Below are 14,978 nucleotides of genomic sequence, written 5' to 3'. Positions count from 1 at the left end.
CTGTCTGATCACCCCTTGTTGCTACAAAATCCGGGAAAAGTCAAAATAAGGGGAAAAAAAAAGCCCCAAACAAACTAAATGTTGAAATAAGAGTTAAAATTGGGATAAATTAGTGATTGCAACTCATTCCAGGTTAACTACCAAGCACTCGGGTGGCAGAGCAGCTCTGCCACTTCCCCCCAGCAGCTTTTGTAGGTGATTTCAACTTTTTACCCCAATTTCAGCTGGGGAGCAGGTCCCAGCCTGGCTCCTGTACCTCCCTTCTCCGTTAATTTCTCTGCCTGCTCCAGCAATCCTGCCCTTGGAGGGATGGCTTAGGTGGCTTCAGGAGTCTTTGCCAGCATTAATTGTTATGATTTCAGAGCCCCACAGGGTGCAGACTTTGAAAAGGAGAATTTGTTCAAAAGATTGAGAGGGAAATGAAAAAAAAATCCAGCGCCATGGCCGTGCAAAACCAGCCCAGGGACAGAGCTGGGACACCTGGACAGGGAATTGCATGGCTGGGAACCCTGGACAGGGAATTGCAGGGTAAAGAAACCTGGACAGGGAATTGCAGAGTTTGGAAACCTGGACAGGGAATTGCAGGGCTGGGAAACCTGGACAGGGAATTGTAGAATTTGGAACCTGGACAGGGAATTGCAGGGCTGGGAAACCTGGACAGGGAATGGCAGAGTTGCAGGGTAAAGAAACCTGGACAGGGAATTGCAGAGTTTGGAAACCTGGACAGGGAATTGCAGAGCTGGGAAACCTGGACAGGGAATTGCAGGGCTGGGTCACCTGGACAGGGAATTGCAGAGTTTGGAACCTGGACAGGGAATAGCAGGGCTGGGAAAGCTGGACAGGGAATGGCAGGGCTGGGAAACCTGGACAAGGAATTGCAGAATTTGGAACCTGGACAGGGAATTGCAGAGTTTGGAACCTGGACAGGGAATGGCAGGGCTGGGAAACCTGGACAGGGAATGGCAGGGCTGGGAAACCTGGACAGGGAATAGCAGGGCTGGGAAACCTGGACAGGGAATTGCAGAATTTGGAACCTGGACAAGGAATTGCAGAATTTGGAACCTGGACAGGGAATTGCAGAGTTTGGAACCTGGACAGGGAATGGCAGGGCTGGGAAACCTGGACAGGGAATGGCAGGGCTCCAGCTCACAGGGGGAATGGAGGGATGGTGCTTCTGGAAAGCACAAACCACACAGCCGCATGCTGGACTTCTACAAGCTGCAGGAATTTGGGAGCAGTTAGATACATTTTGTGGTGAAGGGAGCTTTATCCAGCCCAGCTGCTCTGAGTTTATCAGTGCCATGGTGTTCTCTGGGAGAATTAAGGCTGTCTCTGTTTCAAACCAAGGGCTGAGCTGAGATCTCTTTTCGTGGCTGAAAAGCCCCTCTGCAGCATCTTCCCAAATAACAGCTGTGCCAGAGTGGGTTTCCCATCCTTTTAGGCTGGATTTTGGTCTGAGGACACATAAATTGCTCTGAAGTAGAGGGAAAACCTACCAGGAGGTGGAGGCAGCTCCTCCTCTGCAGCTTCAGGGTGTTCAGTGCTCACCAGGCTCTGTCTGAGCACCCCCAGAGCCACCAGAGCCCTGGCCCTGCTGTCCCAGGCCACCAGGGAGCCCTGGCCACCCCCTCTGCAGTGCCCCTGAGCTGCTGCCCAGCCCCAGGGCACCTGTGCAGGTGGGACCCCCACGCCCACCTGGCCCAGCATCCCAAAAGTGCCAGGCCCCCCATGCCAGGAGCTGCAGAGGGGCTGCAGGGCCTTGCTGGCCACGGTGCCATCACTCTCATCGCCTCAGGGCACCTGACCTGCTCACTGAATCGTTCTGTGCCCTGCTTTGTGCACCTTTGTTCTCAAAACTAAAGAAATTCTTCTTCCTGAGGCTTCTGGGCACTGCTCTGCCAAAGAAGGGTCCCAAATCCAGGTGCAAGAGGCCAGGCTGCTGCAGCACCAGCTCCTGGCCCCTTTCTGAGGGTTTAGCCATCCTTCAGCCATCCATTAGCCATCCATTAGCCATCCATTAGCCATCCATTATCCATCCATTATCCATCCTTTGGCCTTCCTTTGGCCATCCTTTATCCATCCTTTATCCATCCTTTGGCCATCCTTTGGCCTTCCTTTATCCATCCTTTATCCATCCTTTGGCCATCCTTTAGCCTTCCTTTAGCCTTCCTTTATCCATCCTTTGGCCATCCTTTGGCCATCCTTTAGCCTTCCTTTATCCATCCTTTGGCCATCCTTCAGCCATCCTTTAGGGGTGTCCCAAGCCCTGGACAGTGTAAAGGACAGCCAGGGCTCCCAGCCACAGCCCAAAGGCAAGTGCTGCCCAATGCAAAGCACCATTTTCACCCCATTTGACATTTTTCCCCCCAAACACAGGTGCTGGTGAGGCCCAAGCTGGCCCGGAGCGTTCTGGCCTGGCTGTGTTTGTTCTGGAGCCAGGCAGGAAGGCTTTGGTGCCACCTCTGCTTAGGGAAAGGGTGCAGGAAACCCGAGCCTGGCCTTTTCAAGCCTTCTCAAATGGAGGTTTAAAATAGCCCTGGGAGCAGAGCAGAGCAGCTGGGATGCTCCTCTCAGACAGAGCTGGGAGAGCAGCAGGAGGATGAAGCCATGGAGCCAAGTGATGTCTCCATCCCACAGCCCTGGCAGGGCGCTCAGAGCCCCCCGTGCCCCAAGCCCGGCTCTGCCAAGGGGGTTTCGAACCCCTCCCCATTTCTGTTTGTTTCTGCAGCACAGATAAATGCAGCCCTGCCGAGCAGGTGTCTGTTGGCTGCTTCCCTCCCTCGGCCTGGCTCAGGTGTGTGTGGAGCACAGACCTGTTGGAGGACTCAGATCTCTCCCGCTCCTCGCCGCGATGAAGGAATTAAATACAAAATCTTCTGTAGGAAGCAATTGTGAAGTGTGGAAGTTTCTAGTCAGGCAAATAAATTGGATTTAAGTATATTACAGTCATAATCTTTTTCTGCCTCTCTCCAGACAGCCTTTGTACATGGAGAAATGAGAATGTATTCTCAGACAAATCTTGACCTGAGGGAGAAGGCTGCGGGAATCTGGATTTTCAATAACATAAGACAATAAAGCTCAGACTTCTAACCTGCCGCAATATGGTAAAAGTATAAAGAGCTTAGCAACTAATAAAAGAAAAGGGTCTTCCAACTCATATTTGAAGATCTGGACCCCCAAAAGGACACTTCATAAAGATCATAATGGGTTAGTCAGTATCTAACAGATACCATGTACCTTGTTGACCAATTGTCTGACAGTTGTCTTCTGCAGGCCTGGATATTAATAAGCCTTGTGTTGATTTCCTTGGGGTATTTTTTCTTCGTAATTGTACATCTCCTTGTTGTGACACTGCAGCCTGCCATGTATTTATTTAATGTCATTCCTGCAGAAAAAAAAAATAAAATTATAAAATAAAAATCAGCGCGTGTATGGCATTGTTTCCCTCGGATGAGATGCACACACTGCAAATTTCCTCCCCCTCCGGGGCAGCAGAATCAAAGCCAGGCAGAGGGAGAGCTCCTGGACTTGGGGCGAAGAGGAAATCCAGATGTGTTTTCCCCTCAGGTGTGAGTGTGTCTCACTCCCTGCGTTACACGGGGAACACAAAGGGATTCAATTATCACCGCATTTTGATTTCCAATAATAACACAAACTCCTTCCAGAAGGGATTCCATTAAGCAATGTTTTGACAGATAATGCTGCTGTAAAGCAGCTGTCAGTCAGGCAGGGAGATCAGGGGGAAGCAGATGCACCAGGTAAATCGCAGGGAGGCTTAGGGAGGGGAAATGAAGCCTGGAACAAACTCTTCTCACAAACTAAACCAAGCCAAAGCAAGCCAAACCAAACCAAACCAAACCAAACCAAACCAAACCAAACCAAACCAAACCAAAGCAACCAAACCAACCAAACCAAACCAACCAAACCAAACCAACCAAACCAACCAAACCAAACCAAACCAAACCAAACCAAACCAACCAAACCAAACCAAGCCAAGCCAAACCAAACCAAACCAATCAAACCAACCAAACCAAACCAAACCAAACCAACCAAACCAAACCAAACCAAACCAAACCCACCAAACCAACCAAACCAAACCAACCAAACCAACCAAACCAAACCAAACCAAACCAAACCAACCAAACCAAACCAAACCAAACCAAACCCACCAAACCAACCAAACCAAACCAACCAAACCAAACCAAACCAAACCAAACCAAACCAAACCAACCAAACCAAACCAAACCAAACTAAACCAAACCAACCAAACTAACCAAACCAAGCCAAGCCAAACCAAACCAAACCAAAACAAACCGAGCCAAGCCAAACCAAACCAACCAAACCAAACCAAACCAAACCAAGCCAAGCCAAGCCAACCAAACCAAACCAAACCAAACCAAACCAAACCAAACCAAACCAACCCAACCCAACCCAACCCAACCCAAACCAAACCAACCAAACCAACCAAACCAAACCAAACCAAACCAAACCAACCAAACAAATCAAACCAAACCAACAACCAACCAAACCAACCAAACCAACCAACCAAACCACCAAACCACACCCAAACCAACCAAACCACACCAAACCAAACCAAACCAAACCAAACCAACCAAACCAACCACCAAACCAAACCACCAACCAAACCAAACCACCAACCAAACCAAACCAACCAACCACCAAACCAAACCAACCAACCAAACCAACCACCAAACCAAACCAACCAAACCAACCAAACCAACCAAACCACCAAACCAACCAACACCAACCAAACCAAACCAAACCAAACCCAACCAAACCAACCAACCAACCACCAAACCAACCAAACCAACCAACCAAACCAAAAACCAACCAACCAAACCAACCAACCAAACCAAGCCAACACCAAACCAAACCAAACCAAACCAAACCAAACCAACCAAACCAACCAAACCAAACTAACCAACCAAACCAAACCAACCAAACCAACCAAACCAAACCAAACCAACCCAAACCAAACCAAACCAAACCAAACCAAACCAAACCAAACCAACCCAAACCAAACCAAACCAAACCAACCAAACCAAACCAAACCAAACCAACCAAACCAACCAAACAAACCAACCAAACCAAACCAACCAAACCAAACCAAACCAAACCAACCAAACCAAACCAAACCAAACCAACCAACCAAACCAAACCAACCAACCAAACCAACCACAAACCAACCAAACCAAACCAAACCAACCAAACCACAAACAACCAAACAAACCACCAACCAAACCAACCAACCAACCAAACCAAACCAACCAAACCAAACCAACCAACCAAACCAAACCAAACCAACCAACCCACCAACCCAACCAACCAAACCAACCAAACCAAACCAAACCAAACAACCAACCAACCACCAACCAACCAAACCAACCAAACCAAACCAAACCAAACCAAACCAAACCAAACCAAACCAAACCAAACCAAACCAAACCAAACCAACCAAACCAACCAAACCAAACCAAACCAAACCAAGCCACGGCTGCCCGGGGCCCATCCTGCTCCCAATGCCCGGGCAGCCCCGGAGTGCAAGGCAAATGTCCTGGGCTGCCTGGGCAGAGGGGCTGCAGCTGTGCCAGCCAGTGCAGGGGGAGAGGGCACCTGTGCCCAGGGCAGGGTGAGAAGGCAGCTGTGCCCAGGGCAGGGTGAGAGGACACCTGTGCCCAGGGCAGGGTGCTGAGGCATCTGTGCCAGCCAGGTGGGAGGAGGTGCCACGCTGGGGCACAGGAGGGAGCAGAGCTGGACTCGGGGCTCCCTGCAGGGCTTTGGCCAGGCCTCCCTGCTGCAGCCCCAGCCCAGCTGGTGGCCAGGTCACCCTCCCTGCCTGCAGCTCTGAGAGGTTTCCAGAAGCTCTGCCAGCCTTGCCCAGAGGCTGCTTTGCTTTGCCACTGAAGCCAGGCTCAGCCCCCCTCTGCTGCAGGGCCCCTCTTCCATGGTCTGGAGAACCCCTGCAGCCAAAGGGGAGTTCCATCCCACCCTCCCAGCATGGAATCCACTCTGGGCTGGCTGGGAGGGACCCCAGAGCCCCCCCAGAGCTGCCATGGCAGGGACACCTCCCACTGTCCCCAGCCCAATGTCCAGCCTGGCCTGGAACTTCACTCACCTTTGCCACCTTCACCCCAAAGTCTGGCCCAAAGTGATCAGGAACTTCACCTTCACCCCAAAGTGACCAGGAACTTCCCTTCTGCTACAGGTGCTGCACAAAACCCCCCAGGAATGCTTTGCCACGTCCCCTTTTCCCCAGGCTCACCCTGGTCCCAGCTCCCAGCCCCCCACAGCCCCTCGGGGTCACTCCTGGTGCTGCCCCTCTGCTGAGGCTCCCCATGTCCTGCCCCCAGAGTGGGATTCAGGGATAAATGGAACAGCACCGTGGAGGCAGCCTGAGCTGCAAGAGGCACAGGAGAGCACTAAGGGGAATATTAAAATTACCAATATTTTGATTTATGGCAGCATCCAGAGTCACAGCAGAGTGTGATGTGAGCCTGATGCAGAAGGAGCTGCTCCACTCCTGATCCTGGCACATCCCAGGATAACATAAATTGTGGGAAATAGCAGAAATAAGAGATATGTTCCAAGGCATTTGCTGAGGGGGCTGATTAAATTACAATTAATTGCAGTCTTTAAAATCTCCAAACTTTCCAGGCAAGTCCTGAATGAGCTCGTTGAAAACTTTTAGCTAGAAACTCTATTTGAAAGGCATTCAGCTTTTAAAAATTAGGTTTTATTTTGTCCACTGCTGAACTTCTCCTGGAAACTGAGCCCAAAGTTTAATATGGGATTAAGGGAGAAAATACCCCGGCAGAAGATTCAGTGCTCCTCCCTCTGGAATTTCATGGGTCAGACACAGCAAATTCCAGCTCCTTCTCCCAAAACCATCCCTCCATCCCACCAGGTTAAGAGAAGCCATAACCTGCTCCAGAGGAAATCTTCAGCTAAAGAGTTTTAACTGAAATTTCTCCATCTGGGTAAAATTTCATGCAGGGAGGAAAAACCAAACAAAAAGTAAAAGTTTTTCCAAGGAAGGAATGAAGTGAGGAAGGGATGTGATCCCCCAGCTCCGTATTCCTCCAGCACCTTCCCCACCAGTGCTGTGGGTAAAAATACCAATATTTATAGGGGAAAATTCGGGGGGTTATTTTCAGGTGCTGCACTCATGGGAGAGTGCTGCAAATTATGGGACAAGGCAAAGGAATAATCCAGCTGGAGAATCCCAGCAGAAACTGCTCAGGACCGTGCAAGAGCCTCCAGGAAAATAGGAAATGCTTCCTTTAAATGGATTATTAATGCACGCCGAATAAAGGCCGTGAGGGCGCTCCGGGAAGGGTCAATAAAGGGTTTGGGATATCTGATATCGGAGTTTGTCCCTTCGGGCAGCCAGGACTGGTGGCAGGAGGATGCTCTGCCCTGCAAGGACAGCTCCTGGCCTTGGCCCCCGGGGAGCTGCTTTTTCGTGCGGCTTTTTTTAAACCCTCAGGCAGAGTTACACGAGAAGAGAAGTGGAACTGAACTCAACGAGCAGCTAATTTTATCCTTTGTTTCTCCTGATAAACATCAGCTCGCAAAGCCGGGGCCGAAAACTGCGGCCACGCTTGGGAAGGAAATATCACGGTATATTTATAGTAAATAATCCTATTTTTAAATTATCCTATTTTTAAATTTATTTTTTAAGTTATAGTAAATAATCCTATTTTAGTCATTTTGCACCGAACTGTAGCTGAAAGGTTTGGCTGCGTTCCCCCGCCTCACCTGAAGCTGTTTAACTCAATAAATTCCCTTAAAGCCTTTTCCTCAACAAACGCTAAAGGAGGTTTATTTTCACCCCAAAACTCGTTTGGACACCAGAGCCCAGAGCAGCCACCCCTCCATGGAGGCAGGGCTGGGCACACACAGGATTTCCAGAAATACTCTGCCTGAAACAGGAATTTTAATGCCACAAAACTGCTGGAAATGAGGAAAATTCTGCACGAGAACTTCACTCGTGGAGCCTGGGATGTGATCAAACCTCCTGTGACTGCATGAAGCAGAATTTGGGGAAAATGGGGAAAAAACGGGCACTGCCCATCCCTGGCAGTGCCCCAGGCCAGGCTGGAGCAGCCTGGGACAGTGGCAGGGGTGGCACTGGGTGGGCTTTGGGCTCCCTCCAACCCAAACCAGGCTGGGATTCCCTAAAAACCCTGAACCTTCATCCCCTCAACCCCTGCAGCAGCTCCATGCAAAGCAGCACTGCAGGAATGTGGTGTGCCAGGACTTTGGGAATGCTCCAGGCTGGAGACTGGCACAGACAAGCACACTCCACTGCCCCAGCATTGCATCTGTCATTTATTATGGCATTGTCATTGCATCTGTCATTTATTATGGCATTGTCATTGTATCTATCATTTATTAGAATGTTATCACTGTATTTCTCATTTATAATAATATTATCACTGTATTTATAATGTGTTAAGAAATTATCACTGTATTTATCATTTATTCCCATATTATCACTGTATTTATCCTTTAATGAGATATGATCACTGTATTTATCCTTTATTTCACCACTGTCACTGTATTTATCCTTTATTCCACCATTATCACTGTATTTATCCTTTATTCCCCAATTTTCACTGTATTTATCCTTTATTCCCCAATTTTCACTGTATTTATCCTTTATTCCCCATTTTCACTGTATTTATCCTTTATTTCCCAATTTTCACTGTATTTCTCCTTTATTCCATTATCACTGTATTATCCTTTATTCCCAATTTTCACTGTATTTCTCCTTTATTCCATTATCACTGTATTTCTCCTTTATTCCCCAACTATCACTGTATTTATCCTTTATTCCATTATCACTGTATTTATCCTTTAATCCATTTTCACTGTATTTCTCCTTTATTCCCCAATTATCACTGTATTTCTCCTTTATCCCAGGCCCTGTGCTGGAGCAGGAGCACTGGCCCTGCAGCCTGCCTGTCACCTCTGACACTCTTTCCTTGACCTACACCTTTCACATCTCTATTTCCAGCCTGGGATTTAACCTGGGGACCCAAACCTGGGATTTGCCGTCCCTCTGAGGGTGTCAAACCCCCCCAGGGTGCTGCAGTGGGAAAAGCCCTTTTTCCTTTTCCCTTTTCCCCTTCCTGTGTCCCAAAGCTGCAGCTGGAGCCAGGGGCAGGGTTGTGGTCCAGCAGCTGAAAGCCCTTGCTGGAGGAGACAGAGGGGAGCAGCCTAATGTGCTCTTGCCATGTGGTAATTTTCCAGATAAATGGACAGTTGCTTCAGCAGCTTCCCTGTTGAAGGTCAATGATCCATATAATACTGGCAATTACAGAAGTATTTCCACTGCAGACTCGGTGACAAATTTTCAGTGCAAGACAGCAGAGAAGCTGGAGCAGCAGCACCAGCACGAGGGGCTGAGGCTGGGGATGCCACAGCCAGCTCCTGCCTGGGGTTTGCTGGAGCCATCAGCCCACCCTGCCCAGCTCACCAGGTAATTCTGGCCCTATTTCCTCTTACTTGGGCAGTTTGTAATCCTCATTTAATCCTAAAACTCAGTTCCCACCTCCTGGCTTTCACACACCCACTTTTCCTGCCTCCCTGGTCAAAGTTCAGCACTTTATAAAGATACATAGCAAAGTTCAGCTGTTTTATAGACACCCTCTAGGGCTGCAGGAAAAGATCTCCAATAAGGGCAAACTGCTCAGCAGTTGAAAATCTTGGGCTCCCAGCAGAGCACAAGCACAAGCACCTCTAATTGCACTCCAAAAGTGGCAGGAGGTGTTCTGGGGACAGTGTCCTGCTGGGGCTCTGACAGCTGCACCCAGGGCTGGCTGCAGTCTCTGCTCATGCCTGAGCCATTGGCTGAACGCTCCCAGCAAAATAAAATAAATAAAAGAAATGAAGAATTGTTTTGTGTAATGAGCTGTGCATGAGGGCTCTGGTGACAGGAGCTGAGGGAACAGCAGGAAGTGATGCCAGGGGAGGCTTAAGGGTGGATTTTGGGAAAGGTTCTTCCCCAGAGGGTGCTGGCACTGCCCAGGCTCCCCAGGGAATTGGCACAGAGCTGCAGAGCTCCAGGAGCCTTTGGACAATGCTCTCAGTGGGATTGTTGGGTGTCTGTGCAGGGCCAGGAGCTGGACTCCATCCTTGTGGGTCCCTCCCAACCCAGGATACTCCATGATTCCATGAAATAACAACTTGGATTTATATGAAATAACAGCAGGACTCCATGAAATAACAGCAGGACTCCATGAAATAACAGCAGGACTCCATGAAATAACAACTTGGATTCCATGAAATACCAGCAGGACTCCATGAAATAACAACTTGGATTCCATGAAATAACAACTTGGATTTATATGAAATACCAGCAGGACTCCATGAAATACCAGCAGGACTCCATGAAATAACAACCTGCACCCTGGCACGGGCTGTGTGAGCACCCCTTGCACTCCCACAAAGCACAAACCCTCCCTGCCCAGCATCACAAAAACCAACAGCAGCCTTGGGAAAGATCCCTGAGCTGCTCCAACAGCTCCAGCTCCGAGCTGGTGAAGGCAAAGAGGCTCCTGCAGCTCCAGCCCTGCTGTAAACCCCCTGAAAACACCAAAAGGTGCCACACACAGGTGCCCCAGCCAGGCAGGGGCTGCACAGCTCTAACCACAAACACGTGGGGCCCTGGCAGACTGCAGGGTTTTCTGGGGGGAACACACCAAACCTGAGGCAGTGCTTCCCCTGGGATGGCACTTCTGCTTCAGTTCCAGTCACTGCAGCTCTTACCCCTGGTGGAGGCAGAGCTGCCCTTTCACTCTCCAAAAGGAGCAGGAAACACCCACAAAGAGCAGCCTCAGTGGTGAGCAACCCCCTGGGAGGGACGTGGAGCTGCTCAGGAGCCTGCCTCAGAACTTCAGCAGATTCTGCTGAAAAGGAAAGGGGGAAGGAAGGCAGAGTTGAAATACAGGATTTTAACCTTCAGAAATGAAGGTTAAAATGAAAAAGGAAATGAAAGGATGTTTGCAGGGACACCAGCAGCACAGCCATCCCTCCCTCCCCAGCAGCAGGAGCACCCTGAAGGAGCCAGGACTTGTGCAAAAAGTGATTTTGGAGGAGGATAATTAATAAAGGGGGTGGGTTTGGGTGTCTTGTGGGGTCAGTGGCTCATTTATGAAATTTGCATTGATAACCCACAGCCATGAAAGAGCTGGGTGGCTCTTGGGTCACAGACTGGTTTGGGCTGGAAGGGACCTCCAGGACCCCCCTGCCCAGCCCCCTGCCCAAACAGGGCCACTGCCTGCCACACCAGCTTGTCCAGACCTCCCTGGGGCAGAATTAGTCCTGCCTTGTGTTTCTCAGGGAGATCAGGAGGGATGGGGCAGTCCAAGGGCTGAACACAACTTCCTCCACCCTCAGGCATCCCCTGCTCACCAGCCCCAGAATTAAACATTAAATTAAAAATCAAAAAGAAAGAACTCTCCCTACAACACCCCAAATAATTAAGTAATGGTTACATGGTGTTGGACATATGAAGAATTTCCCCATGGGAGGGGAAGGGCTGGTCAGGTATTGGCATGGGGTGCCCAGAGAGGTTTGGAGTGCCCATCCCTGCAGGTGGCACTTGGTGCCAAGGTGGGGATGTGGCACAGGTTGGACTCCATGGTCTGGGGGGGCTTTTCCAACCCCTGGGATTCTCCAGAGCTGCCTTCTTGCAGCATGCCTGGGCTCCTGAGGCTCTCCTGTGGTGCAGAGCTCCAGATGGGATGTCTGAGCCAGCAGAGTCAGGGAGCTGGGTGTTTGGCAGACCTGCCACCAGAGGAGCACCTGGAGCTGCATTCCCTCCCAAGTTTAGCAGTGGTTAAATCGCTGGTTGCTGGCTGATCTCTCATCGCTGTGCAGAGCAGCTGCAGCCAGTCCTGCACGTGTGCTCCGAGCCCTTGAGGAAGGGACAAAACCACGGGAAAGGAGAATTCAGTGTCTGGTGTGAGCTGAGGCAGCTCGGGGGAGCTCACCACCCTGGCTCTCCCTTCCTGAGCAGCAGCTCCCTGGGCAAACAGCCTGCACACAAAACTCTTCTCCTACAGCATCCCCCAGCCCTCCTCACCCTTGGACAGATCGTGGAGCTCCAAGCTGCTTCAGAAATTGCAGAAAAGGTGCCTGTGTCGTGATTAACTGTCCCCACGGCCTCTTGTGAAACTTTTTCCAAGTTCCAGCTGGTCACACAGGGTTTGGTTCACAGAAGTGTTGCACATTATTGGATTTTCTGATGAAAAGGGCTCTTTTGTGATTCAGAAAGCCTCTGCTCCTCCAGACAACTGGCATGCTCTTTGTTATTCACCCCGGAGAGGAGGCAGCCAAACTGGAGTGCACTCGGATGGAAAGAGGCATTCCCAATCAGAAATGCAGATGGAGCACCACGTGTGCACTGCAAACAAAGCAGCCCCGAAGTTTGGGAATGGGATGGAAGGACAGGGCAGGGCTGGGGTGGGGTTTGCTGCCCCCACCATCACCCTGAGGGCGAAAGCTCAGCCCTGCCCACCCACGGGATGTGGTGCCAGGGAAGAGCCTGGCTCTGAATCCTGCCCTGGCTTGGAACTTATCAGGTTTGACCGGTGATAAAAGCTGGTTAAGGGAGGCAGAAACACCACTGAGCTTGGGAATGATCTCCAGGATCCAGTCCCAGCTGTGCCCATCCCCACCCTGTCCCCAGCCCAGAGCTCTGAGTGCCACCTCCAGGTGACACCTGCAGGGATGGGCACTCCAACCCTCCCTGGGCAGTGCCAGTGCCTGAGCCCCCTTTCCATGGGGAAATTCCTGCTGTGCCCACCCTGAGCCTGCCCTGGGCACCCTGAGGCCGTGGAGAGGAGGAGGAGGATGCAGCACTGCCCCCACCTCTGCTGCCCTGCACAGGATCCCCGAGGGCTTGGCTGGAAGGGACTTTGGGAATCACCTGCCCCACGTCCTGCCAAAGCAGGGTCACCACGAGCGGGGGCACAGGACCAAGCCCAGGTGGGTTCTGGTCATCTCCAGCTGGGAAGGAGACTGTTCAACCTCTGAGCCAGGACTCGCCTCCACAGCCCTCCACTGAGCCCTCTCCAGCTGTTCCTTTCTCTCTGGCCCTGAGAGATGAAAACAAAAGCCCAAGCCCAAAATTAGGTTTCCATGAAGGATCCAGCCCAGTACAAATTGGAGCATTAAGGATTACAGCAAAAGAAAACAAACACTGCAGTCGTGCAGGTCCAAGGTGTAGCTGCCCATTGGACACCACCTGCAGCTCCAGCTGCTCCCAGTCTCAGAGTCAAGATGAAAAAGCAAAGAGAAAAGATAAAAACCCTGTAGAAATGGAAAGAACTTCCATGCTTAGAAGAATTACTGTGTTCAGGGGACACTTCTTCAGGATGGAGTGTGCAACAAGCAAGAACAAGTTCAGGGGAGAATGATCCACGTGGGATTAGCACCTCAGAAATTCCCAATGCAACGCCTCGTGTCTCCTGCAACTCAGGGTATTTATCCACAACAACGCAACATTTTGGGGCAAAACCTACATTTTCCACCATTCCCACCTGCTGAGAGTTCCCTGTCCAAAGCACAAGCACTTAGTGATGTCCAGCCCTCCAGAGGCACCACCGTTCCTGGGGACACTAATAAATAATCCAACTCTGTTCACCTCCTGCTGCCTGCTTTCCACCCCCCTGCAATTTGCATTATGCAAACCAGCAACACATCCCCATCCTCACAGCCTGCTCCTTGAAAGGCAGGCGCTGCAAACATCAGAGAGGAGCATTGTCACGATGAGGATAATGACAATTGGGCTCCGGTATCAAAGAGCCCGCAGGCGGCCGCTCTCCGGCGTGCAGCGACACCGCGCCGAGCCCGCACGGAGCGCAGGGACTTTTTGGTTTACGCATTTCAATGAGCCGCTCATCAGCCAGCGGCGATCTGCATTTCACAGCCGCTCCCATGGAAAACTCTGCTGGAGAGGGGAAACCAGCAGAAACCAACTTCTGCTGGACTCACACCGGGAACGGCACCGGGAACGGCACCGGGAACACACCGGGAGCGCACCGGGAACGGCACCGGGAGCGCAACGGGAACGCACCGGGAACACGCAGGGTACGCACCGGGAAAGGCACCGGGAACACACCGGGAGCGCACCGGGAACACACCGGGAACGCACCGGGAAGGGCACCGGGAACACCCCGGGAGATGCGTTCAGAGACAGAAGTGCTCGGGCCCGCAGGGATGCGGTACCCGAGCCTCCTGACCTGCGGGATGAGCAGGAACAACCACCACGTGTTCTGTGTACCTCACTCCTCCTTTGTGCCTCCGTTCGCACCTGGGAGCAGTGAAGCGCTCCGGGAATGGTGGGCAGGCCCTGGCACGGCTGGGGCTGCCCCTGGATCCCTGGCAGTGCCCAAGGCCAGCCTCGACACTGGGGCTGGGAGCACCTGGGACAGGGGAAGGTGTCCCTGCCATGGCTGGGGTGGCACTGGTGGGATTTGGGGTCCCTTCCCACCCCAAGCTGTGGGACTGTGGGATCTGGTGCAGCAGGGCTGTGGTGAGCTCTCAGCAGCCCCTGCTCGTTCAGCTCACTGGAAGCAGAGCTGTACCTTAAGAACAATGCATCCCTCTATTAATGTTCCTTGTGGGAGCCATAATCAGCTTCATTAGGAGACATTATTATGGGAAAACCTTGGAAAAACACCTCGTAGGGGGAGGCAGCGTGATCAATTAAAAACCCTGAATATGTGACTAATATTGACAGATGTTTACAGGAACTGCTGTGGGAGGTCTGGGAGCTCCCACAGGCACTGCCCACCCTGTGCCCACTGCCCACTGCCCACCCTGTGCCCGCTGCCCACCCTTTGGGGGGCAGCCAGACCCCTCTGCCCCACAGAGTACAGGGCAAGGAGGGCACTGGTGTGCCCTGAGAGTGAGGGTGGCACAAACCCAGGTGCCACCACCACCAG

At 51.4% G+C, this 14,978-nt stretch overlaps 1 protein-coding gene across 1 annotated transcript; it reads right to left on the bottom strand.

Annotated features, from left to right (window-relative positions):
- Positions 1-324: 324 nt before the first annotated feature.
- Positions 325-1,303, bottom strand: LOC127059746 (uncharacterized). The gene is made up of 2 exons (XM_050976110.1): positions 978-1,303; positions 325-919 (listed from the first exon to the last, which is right to left on the bottom strand). The coding sequence occupies exons 1-2, from the start codon at positions 1,301-1,303 to the stop codon at positions 325-327; spliced, it is 921 nt and encodes a 306-aa protein (XP_050832067.1).
- Positions 1,304-14,978: the final 13,675 nt, after the last annotated feature.

The sequence above is a fragment of the Serinus canaria genome, chromosome 6, assembly GCF_022539315.1.
Source record: "Serinus canaria isolate serCan28SL12 chromosome 6, serCan2020, whole genome shotgun sequence".
Taxonomy (NCBI): domain Eukaryota; kingdom Metazoa; phylum Chordata; class Aves; order Passeriformes; family Fringillidae; genus Serinus; species Serinus canaria.
This window is presented reverse-complemented; position numbering and strand designations above follow the sequence as displayed.

Bases quoted from the DNA above. Each gene is read 5' to 3' on its own strand.
- LOC127059746 (XM_050976110.1), bottom strand. From the start codon at position 1,303: ATGGCACTGATAAACTCAGAGCAGCTGGGCTGGATAAAGCTCCCTTCA. The intron at 920-977 runs GTTTCCCAGCCC...TTCCCTGTCCAG, and splicing joins CCCTGCTATTCCCTGTCCAG to GTTCCAAACTCTGCAATTCC.